Here is a 21,303-nt window from a genome sequence, read left to right as displayed (position 1 = left end):
TAAACTTTTTGCTTTTCAACTTATTTTATTATTTTTAAGGCTGTTACTTTAAGCCAAGTTAGCTGTATCATAGGCATGACTAAATCCACAACTAAATAAAGAGATATGATTGAAAAGAGTTGTAAATACATTTGTCAGCATTTAGGCAAACAAATGCTAAAAATTGTCAAATTTTTTTATTAAATTGTTCCGCGATTTTAAGCCTTTTGTTTCCCTTCTTTTTTTGGTCCACAACAGCAACAAATGCAATGTTAATTACAATAACTCAGAGCGAAGAGTTAACAACAAGTTTTCATGTAAAAGCGCATATCCACCCTCCGTCACCTTTACCAACCAGTCGACATAAAGGGAATAAAAAAAGTATAGCATACATTTGCGGATGGCAATTGAAAATACAGTTGCCGGGCAGAGCACATTGAGCTGTTTGTTTTATGCAGCAGAGTGAAAAATCACAACACAATATCAAATGCATGTGTACATACTGCGCGTTTAGTCATTTTTTCTTTTTGTTGTATTTTTTCTTCCTTCTCTTTTTCCCGATGTCTGCAAAAAACTGGACGAACAATGAAGAGCAAGTAAACACAAAACTAACAAATATATATGTATGTGTATTGTATAGTTATAACAGATTTGCACAAACAAATGCAAGTGGGTGGGGGGCTGTGTGGTGTGTTAAAAAACTGGCAGACAAATTAAAACTAAGCGCTGCATGTACAAACAACTCTCCCAAGGGGTTGTACTCGACCCAATGGCAGCTACTCGACCATTTGCTCCATTTAGTTGTAGACACATACACATACGCTGACACATACAAACACACACACACACACAAGATGAACTGTGTGCTTAGTTTCAGTTGAACAGTGCTGCTAAAACTGTAAAGCAACCAACCAACCAGCACAGCAATAATTTAAACCATTTCATTTGGCAAAAACCATTTTTATTGCGTTATCGAAATCGATTTCTCCCCAATTTCTACAATTATTATTTTGCCAAATGTTTTCTCAAGTGCTAAAGGGGTTTCTCATGGTAATTCAGAAATGAAATACATTAAAAGTGAAAGAATTCATAAGTAGGGAGTGCTAGACAGCGGAGTATCCATTAAACACATTTGTATTTGGTAATCAATTTCTTCATTTAGTTAAATTTAGTTATAAGGTCGTGAATAGTTGTTTCTTATTCCAAAATGAGAAAGAATGAAGTATTAGAGTGTACTCGACTCAAACGCAATTTAGTTAATAATTATATTTGTAGTATAGTAAAAGAAATGTATATTTTTAATTAATATAGACTATTTTAAAAACTCTCGTACCCCACTACTGGATTAAAGGGTATTATGCGATGTGCTACGCATATCATCTAAGCATGATGGTTGCCTTAAGTTGATTTGATTGCAACCCTCATAAATTTGTCATGTTAAACTTTAATGTAATTGAGTCGAAATCCATTTGGGGAACACTTTGGCGCTCTTTCTAGAACTACTCGTTGTTCCATTTTTTGTTATAGATCTCTAACATGGTTGCTTGTGCTTCGATGCGTTTCGTGTATGTGTGTATGTGTGAGTTTGTGTGTGTGCATTATTTATTTTGTGGCGTAGATTTACAATTCGTACAATTTTACAATATTTTTAGTATTGATTGCAGCGACTGTTGCTTCTGATAATAAAATAAATCAAATCATTTGAGCAAAACTCGCTCGCGGATACATTTTCAGCATGCGAATTGCCTTCTTTTCCCTTTCCCTTCCCCTTCCCATTTCACTCTATTACTCTTTCGGTTTTATTCTCCCTCTGTCTGTGTGTATTTTTCGGTTATTTCTATATAAGTTTTTGTTTGTTGTTGTGTAGGGTTTAAGCGTACACGGCGTACTCTTAATTGAATGTACTCTGCAAATATACACAACCAAATTGCATTGCCATGTAATACCCATTCTTATTTAACTTCTTCCTCTGTCTCTTTTGCTACACATTGCAGGCTGCCTGTGGCTTTGGCTTTGCCTTACGTCGAGTGAAGCAGATGAATCGATGGACACACGCGAAGGCGTCGATCTGGTGCTCAAGTGCCGTTTCACCGAGCATTATGATTCAACTGACTTCACCTTCTACTGGGCCAGATGGACCTGCTGCCCCACATTGTTTGAGAACGTGGCCATTGGCGATGTGCAGCTCAACTCGAATTATCGGTAAGTTTGTGTGTCCTTTTGTCCTGGGTGCTCTCTGTATACTGTGTACTGTGTGCAATGGTCTGATAAATCACAAGCGGCCTCATAAATTCAACATTGATGGCCTGTCAATAAGCAGGCGAAAAGTTAAAGGCAGCTTCAACGCGGGTGAGGGTTGAGACAGTGAAGGGGACTGTACATTTATTTAATTGCCTGCATGACATCGACGTCGACATCGACACTGAGTGGCCCAAGAATCGAGAATTGCACTCTGATAATTCCCGTATGATTATTGATAAAAGATGAAAGATGCGAAAGTTTCGCGATGCGTTCAGCTGTTAAATTTATTAAAATTGCCGTTGGCAGCAATAAGGACAATAAGAACATCGATGTCATCGTTGCGTTTGGTACATCATTAAATGTTCATCTGGAAGCCGATAATTCATAACAAGCCACGCCTTAAAACCCATCTACGCCTCCCCCGCGCATACACTGTAAGAAGGGCGATGGCCATTGCAAATACCTCTGGGGAAAAAGGGGAATAACGGGAAGGGACGCGGCAAGTGTTGTAGTACAAAACGTGGCCATCAGACGCAGCTGTGCTTTGTGTCGAAAGCAAAGGCAAAATTTTATTATAACATTCGCTAAAACAATGGGAGAAAACAGAACTCGGGAGAAAACTGTTATCCCAAATTGACCAGAATAAGAAAACGCAATTGTATAATAAACTATTTAAAGTGAATAAAGAATTACAAAATAAATAAATACATTTGAATGAAAAAAAAACTGTTTACGTAAGATGAGCTAAAAGAAAAGCGCGGGAAAACTTTGGGAAATCTATTTAATTTGAATTCATTCTAAATCTTAAACTAAATCTAACTTAAGTATTCGTAAAGTAAATTGAAATAAAATAATAATAATAAATATGATGTTTAGTATTCTCTTAAGTATAATCTTCAATCTTTTATAAATTTTAATAAATTTATTTTAACATTAAAATTAATTATTTAGTAATGAATATAAACTTATAAGATAATAACAAATGTATTCAATATTTATTTAGACACAATTAACTTTAATTATAACTACTTATGTGTAATAGATTGAACTTCACCTAAAGTATCTTAAATTAAAAAAGTCTTAGCTTTGTTCCACTGTTGGCAATACATTGCGTATACGCAACCTGATTAAAGCGTGGATAGCTCGTCAAGAGCTGTGCGCCTTTAAATGGCTATAGGAAAATGTGGTGATTGTTGCCATCGCGTGATTCTCTCAGTGCTGCGCCGCCCTTTTGTCCCGTTACCCGCCCGCCTATTTATTTATTAATCATAATAATCATTTTGCAGCGCATTTTAAGCGTGAAAAACATTCAATGCGGCGTATGCCGCAAATCGCTTGGAAAATGTTTAACAGTCCACGCCTACAAAAAGAGACAATCGCACAAAAGAGACAGTGATGCAGACAGTAGAAAAAGAGAGAGAGAAAGAGGCAGGCCACACATATATAGGCCAGATGATGTATAATATATGGCCAAGAATCGCTGCCCCAGAACATGCAAAACAACCAGACAGATCGGCAAACAAAAGAAAATTATTGTAAATTTTTGCTAATCGCGCGTTAAACAATTTGCTTGATTTATATGGGCTCAGAGAATGGGCTATTGGCGATACCCAAAACCAGCAACAGCAGACAGCTGCGAGTACTCGACTAAAAGGTACCCTGTACTAAGGGAGAAGACACTTACAAATAAAGCTTCTATTGACTTGTCTTTATTGAAATCTTTCTGAAAAATATTCGATTTGTCAATTTTCCATGTTCGATGTCAATTATAGGAATATTTTTCTCTATATATTTTTAAATTGCTTGGTAGCCTCACTACTCACTTCTCTGTAAAGAGACAGGGTATTCAATGGTTTCCTACATTTGTGGAAAAGCATCTATTGTATTTATTTATTGATTTCTGCCAAAACTCAGCAATATGTAATTTATTTGATATTTGGTTAAAGCACAAATAAAAGCCATAATATCTGCGGCAATTGCGCGCCTTAAGGACTTAAAAAGAATTTTCCATTTTTCTTTCTACCAATATTTTCAAGTGGATATGTTCTAACGGAACTAATTAAATTGACGAATTATCACCTGTTAGCTGACCGTTCATGATATTTTGCAATGACTGCTAAATGAGCAGCATTCAATCAACGCATTCACGTTAACAGTTTGTGGATGATGGATGTCAGGTCGGTAAATGGGTCTGTGGCTCTGTGGTTCTGATAGCTGACCTAGATATCAAGCACACACCGAGAGATAAGCCCACACCCCAATCACCCTATTCAGTGTGTCCATTTGCACTTTGTCCTTTTCAAAATTGTCATCTAGATGACATGAAATTTGCTTTAGCCACGCACTCACATTCACATCCACAGGAACATTCAGCTGTTTTACCTCTCATCACACTCTGTCCGTTTCTTTACTTTCTTTTTACTTTTTGTTCTCTGTTGGAGAGCCTGTGTTCCTGTGCCATGATATTGGAATTTTATGTTCAACATTTCGGAAACAATCAAAACACATTTTTCGGTTTTCTTTTTTTCCTTTTTTTTAAAACAGATGAAAATTCCCGCCGAAGGAGCGACAACAAAGAGGGTTTTGCCTTTTCAATTGCGTTAAAAAAATTTAATATAAAGGCTCGGGAACACATCGATTTTTTAATTTTGAGGCTTGCTCAATTTGAAAGAAAACCAAACGCCAGAGGGCGTTTTACGTGTCTTTGTTGTGGTTGCCTGTGCTATTTTTCCACCATTTTTGGTTTAAGCAAAATAAAATCAAACTGAATTCATGCTCCTGCGGATGAAAAAAGCAACACCCAATTGCATACGGTTAGATCTCTACTACTTGGCTAAGATGTTTTAAAACTAACTAAATTCGCATCAGTTTTTCTGTTAACCTAATTCATTTGATTACATTTTTCCTTAGAGCTGTATAATATCCATATTTAATAAAAATCCATTTGCTTTTTATAAAATTTCTTTTTCTTTTATTAAATCGATCATCGATCCATGTACTAAAATTGTAAATGTTTGATAAGACTCAAAGTCAGTGAAAGTATCAAAAGCAAAGTCATATTAATTTATAGCAACAAAAGGGCATTTATACTTCGTTGTGCATTTGCAAATATGATTTTGAGCAATTTCTTATATCGCTTTTTTTCTTTCACTTGTGTTTCTTGTTATTGTAGTAGATGCCAGTTCAAGCTGACACATTTCTCATTTTGTGATGGATGTGCGCAATAATTTTTGCTATTTATGCAAAAGTCGGTTGTTATCAATCGCAATCCCAAATAGGGGATTGAGGGGCTGAGGGACACAGCTACAAAGGATAACCGCTAGGCTCATATCTCACTTTCGATATCTCTCTTTTATGCGAATGCGGGTCAACATTTAACCTTTACCTTGTACGCACACACACAAACACACGCACAGATACAGAGACAAATGCATAGATCAGAATATGTGTATGGCAACATGTGTTGCTTTCGATTCGTTTGACTCCTGCTCTGTCCTCTCTCTCTCTCTCTCTCCCCTAAATACGAACAGAACAGAAACACACACATGTCGCGACGAGGGCGTTACATCTATCAGCGCCAGGAGAATATATATGATATATATGATATATGTATGTGTGTGTGTGTGGTTGTGTATGGGGAAATGGCAACACTTATGCAAATTGAAATGCAAATAAGCCTGGCAACCAAGCGAGCGACTGTCTGTCTGTCTGTCTGTCTGACTCCAAAAGCCTACCACAAAGTAACACAGTCCCTACAGAAATTCGGATTCTTTGTCGACTCTCATGCTTTATTGAATTCATTTAAAAAACAATTTTTCATTTTGGCTGCCGTCGACAGCAACAACTGGAAACTTCTCTTGCCTGAAATGTGCCTTTTGTTCATAGGAGCGCCTTTAAGTATGCTATAAAAAATGTGACTGCTGCTAACATTCCAATTAGCCTTTTGTTTGGTGTCAATGCAGCCTAAAACCAAATGGAACATTCCAACAAACAAACAAAAAAAAAAAAAAAATAAAACCAATAGAAGAATGAAAGGAAACAATTGAGTAAACTGGGCTTCATCTACAGGTCCTTCGGGCAGCTATTAAAAGCATTGAAAAGCTGTCTGCAGCTTTGTTTGCCTTTCGGCCAGAGAATCAAGGAAGCCAGGACCAGACCGACTACGACTCCGAGACCAGGCCTGGCCAGGGACACGCCCCGTTGCTCACAGTTGCCTTTTGTTTGGCGCTGTCTACGCCTAAATGTATGCTCTCAAAAATGTGCACGAAGTGCATACCGCCTACCCCAAAAGACAATTAAACTCTTGTTAATGGCGAGTAGCAATAAAAAGGGACAATAGATAAATTGGTCCCATTCAGAACGACAGGCATTCAACAGGCAAAAAAGCACGACAACTGCCATAACATAAACTGTGTATATGTATGTATGTTTTGTTGCACATTGAATCAAAAACTGTACTTGCTTTTCCAAGTACTTGAATTACATTTCGCACAAACAAAATATCGACTTGCTTTCGTATAAATTCTCTTGTTTCTAACACTTTAGTGAACTTTTTATACTCGCATAACATTTTTTTTTAGTCCTACGAAACTTAATTAGTCTGACAGAAAAAACAATCTTAAAAATATTTTAAATATTTTTTTAAGTATCTTAAAAATGTATCATATAAAAATAAATTCTCTTAATTACATTTCAATTAAATATCATGAATATTAGCTTGGGTAATAATTATGAAAACCTAAACTTTATATAGCCTCATATATATTTATATATTAACATTATTTAAATTTTTCAATTTTTTAAAATAAAGTCTCATTTCTTGCGGGTTGCTTAAGAGCCCGAACCGAACCGGTTCAGCGAGGTTCGGTTCAGAACCGGCTTAAAGCCTGGGTAAAATATGTTCCTCTCTCTATATTATTTAATTTTAAAAATATTGCTGCGATAGTTAATAAAAACTACAAGCGCTTAATTCATTTAAGCAATGTAGATTTGAAATGCTCTAAAGTTTCACAGAGAAAAGATTTGTTTTCTATCTCAGATAATATATGTTAAAAACCTTTTTATGCTGTCAAATTTGCTGCGAACTGAGCATTAAATGTTACTGCCTGCAACGACTTTAATGACTTTTTGCGGTGCAAAGTGGGGACAACAACAAGACCGGCTTCAGTGTTGAGGCTCAGTGATTTTACAACGGATTTCAAACTCAGGCCAACTCAGAAACAGAGGCTGTAACTTGTGCAGATGTTGTTGTTGTTGCTGTTGTTGGCGCTTTAGCTGCTTATTGTTTTTGGTGCCGTTATGCTGCAGGGCTATGTGTAAATTAATTTCAGCGGCTAAGCTTAATTTAAAGTTAGCTAAAGCCCATACACGCACAACAATAACAACAGCAGCCTTGCACTGACCTTCTATGCAAATACGCCTTTAGCAACAATAACAATAACAGCAATAACGAAAACAACAATGACAACAGCAACAACAACAACGACAACAACAACCACAAAAGCTGGCAGGCCACCCGCCGTCATGTGGAGTTCATAAAGTTTTCAATGCTTCGCTTCGTTTCTCTCCGTGCTGCTTACTGGGTTCTCCACTCTCCGGACAACCGCAAAAGGCGGCAGCAGCAACAACGATGCCGGAAGTTGTCCGCTGTACGAAGTGCGACTTGTCAACGTGTACTTCCGGCCACCAACCTACGCCACAACAGCCACAGTCGGAGAGACAGAGAGACAGAGAGAGAGAGAAAGAGAGACGCATTCCCGGGGCCACCCAGGAAGCAGTCGCCTCAGTCTCGGTCTCGGTGTCGGCCTGAGTCTCCGTCTCTTTGTTGGCCTCAGTCTCGTCCTTGTCCTCAACCTCAACCTCAGACTCGGGCGAGTTCCTTTTCTCCCTTCAGTTATCAACTTTATGAATAATTCAGTTTAATTTTTCCCTACACTAGACACGCTTGAAATATTATAAACTTTAAACATTGTCAGCAGTTATAAGCAAAAAAATATACACATAATTAGACATAAGGATAACAAAAGAGTTTTCAAGTAGTATTAAAGCTGGTTTAATTGATTACAAAATAAATCAGACTCCAGCCAACTGACCGATTACTCTGTAATGTATTAAAAATTACTGTACCTATGAAGAATTTATTATTATTTCTTAACGGATCATAAAATAAATAAAAACTTATTTAATAATATTATATTTACCTCGAACCCTTCTGGTTCTGGATTATGATTATTGCAATTTCCCAGCGATCCCAGGGTCAAAAATTTGACATTAATAATTTATTGATAACATATATTTTAAAATTCCAGTAAATATTTTATTTTTCTCTGTTTATCTAGCTAACTCAGACTCTCGTTCAGATTAGCAGCACAAAAATTAATTAACCTGCTTGATATGTTTATATTATTATGTGCTCACAAGACGAAAGCAATGCATATTGCGCATACGCCGCGTATTGCACCACCAAATTTAAACGCCAGCCAAATTTGTTATTTATTCACCTGTTCTTCTTGTTGTTTACTTTTGTTGTTGTTGCTTGTTTTGTTGTTGTCATTGTCGTTGTTTTTACTATACCCGGCAGCAGACTTGGCAACTGTGCCAGCTCTTGCTTGTGATCCCTGCTGTTCCTGCTGTTCCTGTTGTTCCTTTCTGTTGTTGTTATGTTTTAGCGTAAGTGATTTTGAGACACCTGCTTAGCATGTTGCAAGGTAACCAGCAGCAACACCACCTGCACCACCAGCGCCACTAGAGCCACCACCTGCACCTTCAGCACGCTGTTCCACTTTTTGTGTCGACATTTATAATGCTTGTTGTTGTTTTTGCTGTTTGTGGTTGTCGTAACGCAGTTTAGCTAACTTAGCAGGCCAAAAGAAGCTTGACGAGCGGGAGCAGAACAGGGAGGTGAGGGAGGAGCAGCAGCAGGACGACAAGGAAGCCATTAACAGCCTTTGGGGCTTCTGCTCTCGCTTGTTTGCTGCTCATTTTCTCTGGCTCCTCCTTCTGCTGCTGCTTGACAGGCTCCTTCGAGTCGCAACTCCTCTTCCTCTCTCTCTCTCTCTCTCTCTCTTCTTTTCTTCTCCCTCTCTTTCTTTCCCTCTCTGTCTCTCAACCGCTCTTCTGTCATCATAAACTTGGTCGTTGTCGCACATGCAACTAACATAAATTTTATGTAATAATTTTTCTAATCAGAAAATGAGTACACGTCGTGCTTCCATGTTTTCTTTTCCTCTTTCACTCTCTCTTTCTCTCTATCTATCGCTGTCTGTTGTTGTCTTGTGCTCACCTGCTGCTTCTACTTTTTAAATACATTTTTAAATGCTGCAAAAAACGTTGCTGTTTTGTTGTAGCTGATGTTGAAGTTGTTGTTGTTGTTGCTTGTCATTCGCCGTTAAAATCAATTTACGACAAAATAAACACACGCACTGCGAACAGTGCCACGCCTCCCTTACCCGCCTTCGCCTCCGTCCCCATCCCCAGCCCAGCGACTTCGGCTCGCAATGCTGAATGTTTGCACTGCTGCGTTGTTTGTTTGTTTCCTGTGTCCCCGTCTCCTCACCTCAACTTCAACCTCCCCACATTCTCACCCTCATCCTGGCTGGAATGTCATGTCAGTGGCAGAGCCTGAAAATCAGACTGAAGCACGGACCAGAAGACGATATCAACATCTACCGATGTCAACTTTAATGTAGGAACATTTTCTTACATATATACATATATATTTTTGTGGTCTTCAGCATTGACAGACAATGAAGTTGGGGAACAGTCAGAGGAGGGAGGCATGTTGAGATCCCTCACATATTTCCCTCTCGCTTATCAAAATTGGCTTAAGGACCGACGTGCGACCTACAAAGAATTTAATGTGCCTCGTTTGAAATGTGTTTAAAGGTACTCGTTATACCCAAAATACACACAAAGCCAATGGAAACTATTTTATGGCCAGATTTATGGGCTAGCTCATTATGTGCAAATGCCAAACTTAACTAAAAGGATGCAGCCAGAATACGGACCATGATGGACAGGATACAGGATACGGTTAGCAGACACTCGAAGCAAGCTGCTCATTAAAAAGCAGCACGCAAATTTTAATAACAACAACAGACAGGGATGCAAACGAAATAGGGGCAGAAATTATAATACTAGCAAGCCAAGCACTAATAAGATAGTTTCAAAATGCCTTTGCGGGAGAGTGCTTTAATTGCAAAGGATATTCAAATAGATCGGTATCGAATTGAAATTTACAATGAAAGCAAATGATGTGTCTATCAAAAAACATTTCAAATCAGCTCCATAAAGTTGGCAAATTCTATGTGGAATTTGTATTTTAGTTCCTATTTTATTACAATAAAGTGAAAGAATATTATTTTATTATAACGAGTAAAATTACATTTTTAATTGCGAGAAATACATTTTTGTTTAAAATAAAAACGAATAACTCATAATTTTATTGAGCATTATTGTAACTTTTAAATAATTAAAACGAAAACTTAAATTGGATATTTCAGCAACACAGGTCATTAATATCTTTGGAGACTTTTGAAGTTGTTGTGTTAAAATGTTTTCTTAAAGAAAATCTAGATATTAAAATAAAAGGAAAAATTAACCTTATAATCCTAAAAACCTTTTTGTTAGTATAAAAGCTATAATTTATAAAATGTTACAAATGTTTTAAAGTCAAACATGGATACAAGATAAAGGAATACAAAAGAACTTTTTATATAGTGGACGAAAGTACTCAATGAAATTCAGCTAACAAATAGTTCCAACAAATCGAACTTCACATTTAAAAATTGTTAAAATTAAAAAATATATATTTTATAGGTCTGGCAAATATTTTTCTGCTATATGCCTCTTAAACTAGGAATGTTTTTCCCACTATTTTCTCTTGTACACAAAGTAAACTTTTCAAATATTTCAAACAAGTTGTGCAGCCCTGCGAGCTGTCAAAATTTAACAAGCGAACACATAGAGAAGCGATGGAGCTGCCATAAATTTGAGAGTAATTAAGAATTCACCGCAATATCAACAACAAAAATCTGTTAACTGATAGCGGAAACCTGTTACCAATCAGTGAAGGGACTGAAAACATGCTGCGAGTGAAAATGCCGCAGGTGCAAGTACATAAAGGCCAGGGGATGGACCTAAATAGGGGAGAGGAGGAAGGGATGGCTGTCTGGTTGAATTACTTGAAGCTGGTATTGTGGGGCCAGAAATAACAACAATAATAAGAAATAACTACAAGCTGATACAAACATCATTTAGAGGGGTTGCAAGGGAAAGAAGAAGAAGTTGTGAGGGTGTAGGGGTGTAGGGGTAGCAGCTGCCTCTGTCAGTCGATGAGGGTGCAGAGTGTCAGACATTATTGCTCCCGCGAGCATTGTGAAAGGCAAATAGTTTGGCGACGGGAGATACTCGTACACTAACAATAACAAACGATCGCCCAGAGGCGTCACAAGAAATGATGGCAGGGGAGTGTGGGAGTAGGGCTATATAGCCAAGGGTTAAAAGTTCCGATGACAAGCGACGCACTGCCAATGATGATGATGGCGACGATGATTAGAACTGGCTAAAGGCCTCCAAGGAGCAACACCAGCCGGTTCTGTCCATTGCCTTAATTACGTGCAGATAAGAAACGCAAATATGAATACAGCAACGCCTTGCCCCTTACTCCCTCCTCCCACACCACGCAAATGGGGCAGTAGACAAGTGTTGTCCATGGCGCAACAGCTGCGTCACTAAACGCCCGGGACATAAACATAAAAAGTCTATGAAACTTTCATAAAGCAGGCAATAGAAGTGAACGACCAACTCGTAGCATCGGCACACGCCTCCTCCTGCCCTCTTCCTTCGTCAGACCTAGCCCTCCCCCCTCTTCCCGTTGCTCCTCCCTGGGGAGGCACGGCATTGGCCTTGTACCAGGCACCGAAACTCATTTGTAAGGCGAGTGTCATAAAAAAAATTGACAAAAGAAATTAGACGAGTCCACTCCAACTGTTGTCCAATGTGCGCCTAAAAGTGCGCTTTAAAATTGTTCAAGTGACCCACAAGCCGGAGAGGATGAAGCTGACACCGTGTAACTCGACCGGAAACAAGCTTTAAGCTCGTTTAGAACGTACAGTTGAACCTTCTTTAAGTAAATCTCGTTAGGCATAGGAAGGAAGAAATTTCACTCAGTTTTCATACGAAATATTATTCAGAGAGCGTTCTAATCTTACGATAGTAATGTTATGTGCCTCAGGTTCTGTTATAATAACATTTCATTTCAAACGAGCCTAATTATAAAATATTATTATTTTTAATGGAATCAATAATGGAATAGAGCAGATCATAAGGTTATATAAATATTGATAGACAATTCAAAAAGTAGTTGAATATTTCGATTATTGATTTGATTTTTCAGAATATAACAACAAAAAAAAGAATATAACAAGTTAAATTAATAATTATTAGCTTATAAGCTATATTGATAAATATAGATAGATTAAAAGACACTTGATAGATATATCCAAACTCTTTGATAAGAAGATCCTAAAAATTGAAAATATTTTTGAGTCGGAATTGGAAAAATGGCGAGAAATTGCCTTACTTTCATTAAGTTTCAGTTTATGTGAGCTCCACTGTAATGCGGAAACGAAGCGCAAAATTATCTAAAAACATGCCGTAGTAAATAGAGGAGGAGTAAACGATGCAGGGGGAAGAGACAGCCATGAGACATGGCCAGCTTAGAAGGAGGGCTTAGGGGGTCTTAGCCATTTCATTTCTAGCCTTGTTGCCTCTGTTGTCTATGTGTTGGTGTGTGTTTTGTAAAGATTATGCGCTTATAATGGGCCGCAAGTTTCCTCAACGGCCATGGGCCGTTTCCAAATCTCTACAAAATTGGCTTTTGAGCGCACATAAAATGTGTAAAGCGGGGAACCGAGTGTTACAACTGTTAAGCAAAGGCACATAACAGCCTAAAAGTAGATAACAACAATAACAATAGCAACAAGAACAACAACAAAAGTCAGAACATGCTATAAATTAGAACAGAAACGAAGTAAGTGCATTGTGTATCCGTATTCGCATCCGCATCCGCATCCGCATCTTCATCCGCATTCCGCACTTATATGACCCGGCCATGTGTGCTCCATAGCCCCCTAGTCCCTCGTCCCTCTCCCAGTACCGAGCACTTAGTTCCCGCATGAGTCGTAAAACGCAACATAATGAAACATTATAAAAATCATAAAAATCAACATCATATTTATGCAGAAGGTCCGGAAACACAAGAGCGTAACAGAGAAAGAGACAGACAGCAGACAGAAGGAGAGAACGAAATCTGCTGAAAACAGCAAAATATGTATGCAAAGTGACGACACAAGAACACAAAAGCCATCCAAATTGTTATGAAGCTACTTTAAAATATCGAACTTTTTGTACTCTCCATAAAGGATTTTAATGAACCAACTGGACTTTTTGCAACACGTACTATGTACGTGTATGAATAAATAAATGCTAATGAATATAGAAAATATTAAAAGACAAATGTCTACAGCTATGTTACGATTAAAGTTAAAAAAAATTCATAAATACAGTAAATAGCAGTTTTAAATTTAAATCTGCTGAGTTGTCCTTGCGACGTACAATTCTCAAGGTTGCTCTATAATTTCTTTTTATATTTAATTAAACGATTTTTTTTTTAAATTGTTCAGAAAGTGTAATGTGCAAAACGTTTGGCTATAGGCATGTCTATGTCAATGTAAACTACCGAAAAATATATTAAATACATGACATGAGATTTAAATAATAGATCCGCAAAAATAGTTAATTCCATTTACATTTATTTGCTGTTAAAATGTTTTGAAAATTGTAGAATAATTATTACTAACTAATTGATTCTTAGCACTTGAACATTAGAAATTAAATTTGCTGAAGCTAAACTTAAAAGTTTAGTACGAAAATATACGAAATATGGGTAACTGGAAAATACAAACATGTTGCCAAATTTATAACATCTTCTGTTGCTGCTATAAATATGCAAAGTGTCCCTAACACACACACACACACACACACACAGACACGCGCACACGAGTCGTAAATACAGACAGAGGGAGTGGGAGTGAGAGAGACAGACGGCAGACAGCAAAAGACGTCAAGAGCGCGCAATGCTCGTAAATTTGATGCTGCTGCAATTTCTTAGCACAGATTATAACTTATGAGACATGGCGGCCGGCAGCAGTCATAGAGAGACCGTGAGAGAGCGACAGAGCGTGTGTGTGTGAGAGAGAGTGGTAGTGAGAGTAAGTAGCCTTAGCGCTGTCTGTTTGTTGTTTTTATTATGTATATTACACCAAATAAGCGCGTGGCAGTCAAATAAAGAGAGCGAGTGAGACTGAGAGAGAGGGAGAGAGCAGGAGAGGGCGGCTGCTAGCTGAGCGTGGCTTTGTGTGGTCTTGTTAGGGCAACCGTTTGTCGGTCTCACATTTTTTATGACAGCGTGCAAGAGTTATGAATGTAAGAGAGTGTGTGTGTGCAACCTTATCACAGACCACACGATGCTTTCTGTCTTCGCATATTAACATTTATTTTTCACAGTCATTTTGACTGCGGCGACAACACAGCAGAAAATTTTACTGCTTCTGATGCTGCTGAGCAAATAAAAAACTGACGGTACAAAAAAAAAAAGTGTTGCATAAAGCTCAAAGCTGCTGCCCAAAACCGCAAGCACAGCTGCCCTATCTATCCGCATACATACGTAAGTGAATGATAGTGTGTGTGTATGTGTGTATGAGTGTATGAGTGTATGCAACTGTCGTTTTTCCTGACTTTTGCTTAACGTTCAGCGATATGATTTATGCATATTTCACAGTGAAATCTATTGAGAAATCAGTGACAGGCGAAATATGCATGAACTCGCACACACACACACCCACACACATGTCCACCAATTTCCTCTCACACTCACGCACACATGAATACAAATGGAATAGCAGCTGCGTGTATGTGCACATAAGATGCTTAGCAAATGGACATGTTGATGCTTGCACAATCCCTTCAAACTTCAGATCACAAAAGCACTAATATTATCAAAATGAAAAGTCATTGTTGATTTTATTCGTTACTCTTGAGCACCTTTTTAAGCGGATGAAAACAGAACAGAACACTAAGCTGTTCTAATTTTGTACTTTTTAAATAAAAACATGAAGTTGCTTTAAAAGCGCACTCAGATTAACTAATATTTTATGCAATACGTGCCGTTCTAATTCGATTTGTTTGCAAAATTGATTCTTTATTAATAATGTTAATATTTACATTTGCACATTGCGGATTATGATGCATAATTGAAACGCACTTTTCTCTCACTTCCACAACTCACACTAATACAACAGAAAGGCAATGTATTGTTGCCTGGTGGTATTAAGACCATAACAATTTTAACTTTAATATAAAAATTGTAGAATAAGAATTATTTGGCTATTTTAATCATAAAAATTAATTTCAATTTTTATTTTTGATTTAAATACAAAAAAATATGAAATAATATTTTTATTAATTCAATGATTAAATTGAACATAAAATTTAATTAAATTATTTAATTAAAATTCTTACAATAACTCTGATTTACAATTTTTGCTAAAAATATCAAAAATAAATTTGTGAAATCAATTTATTTGTGGTTTCTTAAGAACGTGTGAAGTGAATCTGTGAATTTTTAATTTTTAAGCTTTAATTTAAAATTAGTTTTATTTTTTTAAATAAAAAGTACCTTTTTGTCATAAATGTTGAAAATAAGTTTAAATATACTATGATTTATGTTTAAACAAGAATTGAAAATTAATTATTATTACATCATTTTTTTTTTATCGAAAAAGAGAGTTTACTTTAATTATGCGATGCCTGGATTGACGTATTGTACTCGAATTTGTGCAGGAAACTGATAGAGTGTTACTTTTGTGCTCTTTGCACAAGCAAATTGGTGCTTTTATGCATTTGTCACTGCTCTTTGTACTGCGTATTGAGCAGGAGAGTGAACCAGTCAGCTTTATTTCTACTTAGCTAGAGTAAGCGATCCAGGATCTGCCTCTCTGCAGTACCTCTGCAAATCAAAAGAGATTTCATTAGCAAATGTTGCGAGTGTCAGCAACAGCTTTGACCTTTGACATTGCTTTGCTTTTTGGTGCTGATTTTCTTATTATAAACACCTGCCGACACTGACACTAAAACCTTTAGCAAGGAGAACATCCTCGATGTTGCTGTTGTTGATGTATTTGTTGCCTTGTCATGTCATATTGCCGTCATTTGCACACATTTACCATTAATGAGCGCACACCAAACTGTTGCAAGAGTATCCCTTACAAACACACACGTAAATAGTTAAGCTACCAAGGTTACACACATACACACACACATTGACAAAATAAGGACATTGCATTGAATTTGAATGGCACAAAGGCGACATCGCCCAAAGGAGATGCTATTAGAATTTGGGTGTTACGGGTTACATGTCCAGATAAAGTCAACATAGCATCAAATTGCCAATAGTGCTGTTAAACGCGAGAAGGAGAGGCAAAAAGGGTAGAGAGTGAGAGAGCAGTAAGCAAAGGCATTTATAGAAATTTTCCACAAGCGCAAAGCAAACAAACGGAATGGACGAAAGCGCGCGCTGAAGCGGACAGTCTTCAATAGAAAGCGAGAGGGGTAGATGGGAGAGGGAGAGAGAGAGAGAGAGGTATAGAATACATACCAATAAGCATGATAGATACAGATACATGTGACCTACGCCCCTCCTCATCCCAATGTCCATCACATTTAGCATGAATGTCGCCTTTGCATAACAAATGTTAGCAACATGTTTCAACAGTGAGCAGCCGTTAACCGACTCCTCTCCCTCTCCCACTGCCACTGCCAGTCCCACTGCCGATTCCCTCCTGGCACTCACATTGCCATTGCCATTACCATGACCGTTACCCGGCGACGGGGCACGATTGAGCAATACGCTGGACTTCTCCGCCAGCGTTACCTCTCACTCTGCCTATTGACCTTTTGTTCTCACTCCCTTCCATCAAGCATTTTCCCCCTCAGGGCTAGCCCTTTATATTGCCGTCGCGCGTCTCTGACTGTGACTCTGAATGTGACTGTGACTGTGACTGGTGACTGTGTTACAGCACCAAATTAATCGTTTCCACTGTGCGGTCGGCATTCAGCTCAAAACCCCCTTACCCTTCATTACCTCCCCTCCCCTCATCATCATCATCCCGCCCCCGTGGTCAGTGTGCGCCTCATTTGTTATGGCCATTTGCATAAATAAGTCACTGGCAACGGCATTTGGACCAGTCCAACCACTGAACGACAAACTGGACAGAAAGACAGAAGGACAGACGGTGAGTCGTACGCCTGTTTGAGGCCATGGGGGGCATGTAGCTGAATTGGCGGAAATTGTGTAAATAACTTGATGAATGTTGAGGCTGGGACTCGAGTTAGTTGTTGCCTGAATTGCTTCGCTTAGTTTCAGTTTCTTTTTGGGTATCAATTTTGCGCTTTATCTTAGTTTTCAGTTTTGTCCATTCAGTGTATTTTTGGTCCTAATACTATTTGAAATCAATTGTTATAGGTCAAGAACTATCGGTGCTTGGTAAGTAATAAGGAAGACTATTAAAGGATTGCTTGTAATGATACAAAATAAATAAAAAATATAAAGACTTTTATCTCAAATTTAATTCAAAAATGGGTCAACAACTAAATATTCTTAAAAGTAGAAAAAATTAAACCAAAAAATATATAAACATTTTGTAAAAATATTCCCGTTTTTAGAAACCCGTACTTTTCAGTGTAGGTTTTTAAATTAATCTCCATGTTTCTAGACGATAAGGAGTAAAAACAAATATATTTATATCAAAGTAAAAATTGGAATGGATTTTGTATAAGTTTGCCCAATGAAATAATCAAAATGGAAGCCTTTCTAAATATTCTTACTACATATATTACTACTTCAGCTTTCATATCAAATAATCTTTTCTTTACAATACTCAAAGTACTTATCCATAAAGATTTCTTTTCATTGAAAACCATTAAATAGTTTACTCGTTTGTATTTTAACACTTTAATTCAAAATAATTTACCATTTTAATGTTTTCTTTGTCTAATATACTTTGAAATTTTCTGGCAACTTTTGAAGCATCTTCTTGATTTTTTTATCTTACTCTCTTACTCTTTCTTGCTCCCTAATTCTTCTCACACTCACACATGTGTCATAGCGTTCACGTTTATTTAAGGCAAGAAACAACAACAATGTTAAACATTTAATGGCGACAACAACAACAAGGACAAACAACGGCAGTCATTTTGTAACAGAGCCTAAAGAGTCCGTGCTCCCCATTTGTCCTTGAGGCGGAGGGTCCAACCCTCCACAGCTTCGCCTTCGCCTTTGACTTCGCTCAGCTCCCCTCATGACGCTACACTCAGCGAGTCCTGCTGCAAGAATGCGTGACAATATGCCGTTTAATTATACGCCGCGACCCTTTTGCAGCTTGTTGTTGTTGCTTCTGCTGTTGTTGTTGTTGCTGTGATATCGCACACACATTTTAAAAGTCAATTATCCGCATATAACGCACATCGTTGACAGTGGCTGAGTTGAGGGGGAAAAGGGAGGGTTGGCAGAAGCCCAAGGAGCCGTAACATTACCAGAGTACTTGCCATATCCTTGCCACGCGTCAAAATTGGCGCCCGCTTTTTAAACTTTTTCCTCGCCAAAGTGATGGCAGCTACAAAAAAGTTTATTATTTTTATGAGACGGCGTCGCGGCATGCGAAAAGCAGCACATGGACACCCCCTTCCCCCTTTCCCAGCCCCTTTGTGCCATATCCATCTCCCACTACTGAATAATGTGCCACCGTATACGTCAGTAAAAAAGAAGAGCGATAAGTGGGGGCCAAGACAGACTTGATAAGCCGATACTCGAGACTAAAACCGATAATAACATAATCTGACAAGAAGCTTGAGTAGTTTTTACATTGCACTAACGAGCAGCCGCGAGCTTTAGTTACAGTTAACAAGCCAGGGACATGCCTCAAGTTAAACGCCATAAACGACCTGTGGAGAGCAGAGCGGGGCAGCCACAAACTGAACACGCGCCAATTGGGCAACACTGTCCCACAAATTGAAGGAACTCATACAATCTACAAACAAATTGAATTTAGTCATTACTGAACCAAAAATTAAAATAAATAGTAGAATCAAAGAATCAAATCGAACCCAATAAAAGTTACGGATTCGGTTCCGGTACGGTTCGGTAAAAGGTTTTATTTCAGTTTTTCTCTTTCGGTTTCGGTATCAGTACCGGTACGTAACGGTACACCAAATTAATTTTAAAACATTTTAAAATTATAAGGTGTCGTTTCATAATAATTATGACTTCGAAGTAAATATCTAGATCCAGAGGAATACAAATTTTTGAAAGCAGAATAGTTTTAGATGCCAAACCATGATCAAAATGATATTCCGCTTGAAAATCGGTACAGTTTTGCCAAAGTTATGACAGTTCGAAGTTGCTCAAACCCCTGATTTAGCAACTTTACAAGTCAAAATATTCCTTAATTTTGACATGATTTTTTACAAGAAAATAAAAGGCCTCAGAATCAAGTTTTAAGTGTCGTTTTATACTCATTACGATATAAGTAGTTGATTAAAAGTAAAAACTTGAGATTTAAATTTTTGAATTTTCGAACCTTACCATTAACGTGGTACCATGGATATGATGGTCGAAAAATAATAGAATTTTCTAAATGCAAAAAATTTAAATGCAGAATGAATTAAGAGACCGAATCATGATCATAATGGCATTTCGATTGAAAATCGGGTTTTGACAGTTGGAAGTTTGTCAACTCTTTGACCTAGCAAGTTTACCACAACCGTACCGGTACAAGCGTTTTGGTTTTCGGTTCTTGAAAGAGAATTAATTTCGGTTACGGTTTCAGTTCCGGTACTAAAAATGAAACGGTTAGTTTCGGTTAACTGTTCCGATACCGGTTACAGTGTTATTCCCTGGGTAGAATACTTAAAGTTTTTCCATTTTTTAACTATGTGTGCAAATACCATCACATCTGTCAATTTTAAACTTTTGGAAGGATATAAGTTATGAGCCCATGTACTTTTTTAAGAGGAATTTTGAAGGAGGAACTCATATGGCTTGGGCTAAGCTCTAAGGGTCTGAATCTTAAGTGATGGGCGTTAGGGTGTTTGAAATGCTCACATTGTAAATTTTATCTCCTATAAACAAAACCGTATTTATTTAATGGGATAGATAATTTTTTTCAGATGGGATGCATAATATTTTCAGATTCTTACCATATCATAACATATCATTTAAATTTTAAAAGTGTGAGTTTCCCTCTGTCATATCAAAATTCATTCCAATTAAATTTTTTCATTCCTGAGTGGTTGAACCTTCTAGGAAAATGCTAAATACGTGTACATTTCAATGTTCCCCAGTCTATTCTATCCCACTCTTTTCAATGTAATGCGCTGCTTACGGGGAAATTAGCTTCTGGGAAATCGTTGAGTTATGCATCTAAGAAATTCTTAGTCAATCCCGTAACTTTCCATTCCACAGCATTTAATGAGCTTCCATTTTAATTCCAATTCATTCATAAATAAAGTAATATTTTCGATTTAAGAAAATTGTTGCTTTATGACTTTGAAACACTCCAAGTCATGTCCCAGTATCCCATTCCACTTCATTCCCTTTAATTTTATTAATTTATTAACTGTCAACTAATAGCAGTCGACAAATTAAAATTAAGATTAAATCAGAAAGATTGATTAAAAATTATGAATAAAAATAAATAACAAATAATATGAAAAAAAAGTAAAAAAGAAAAGGTTCAATCTTATAACATTCCTATCATTTACATTAGCTTTTGAAATACTCCAAGTCAATTTCAAGTAATCTCAGATAATGTTATTTGTCTCAATTCTATTCCCATTACATTCTTATAGTCTATCTGCCAGGACATTATTAAATTCAACTCCTGAGATACTCTATGAAAATCTTATTCCTTTTCTATCTCATATGATATGCGACACATCAAAATCAATCAGAACCGCAAATTGTGT

General features: G+C 37.3%; 1 protein-coding gene across 1 annotated transcript in view; it reads left to right on the top strand.

Annotated features, from left to right (window-relative positions):
- Positions 1–1,515: 1,515 nt before the first annotated feature.
- LOC117779776 (neural cell adhesion molecule 1) overlaps positions 1,516–21,303 on the top strand; it is a gene marked incomplete at its 3' end in the record, with an annotated part of 48,207 nt that continues 28,419 nt past the window's right edge. The window contains 2 exon segments of the mRNA XM_034616084.1: positions 1,516–1,558; positions 1,974–2,181. Coding sequence (XP_034471975.1) covers positions 1,516–1,558; positions 1,974–2,181 — 251 coding nt within the window.

The sequence above is a fragment of the Drosophila innubila genome (assembly GCF_004354385.1).
Source record: "Drosophila innubila isolate TH190305 chromosome 2L unlocalized genomic scaffold, UK_Dinn_1.0 4_B_2L, whole genome shotgun sequence".
Taxonomy (NCBI): domain Eukaryota; kingdom Metazoa; phylum Arthropoda; class Insecta; order Diptera; family Drosophilidae; genus Drosophila; species Drosophila innubila.
Note: the sequence above shows the minus strand (reverse complement) of the source record. Positions and strands in the feature narration are given on the sequence as shown.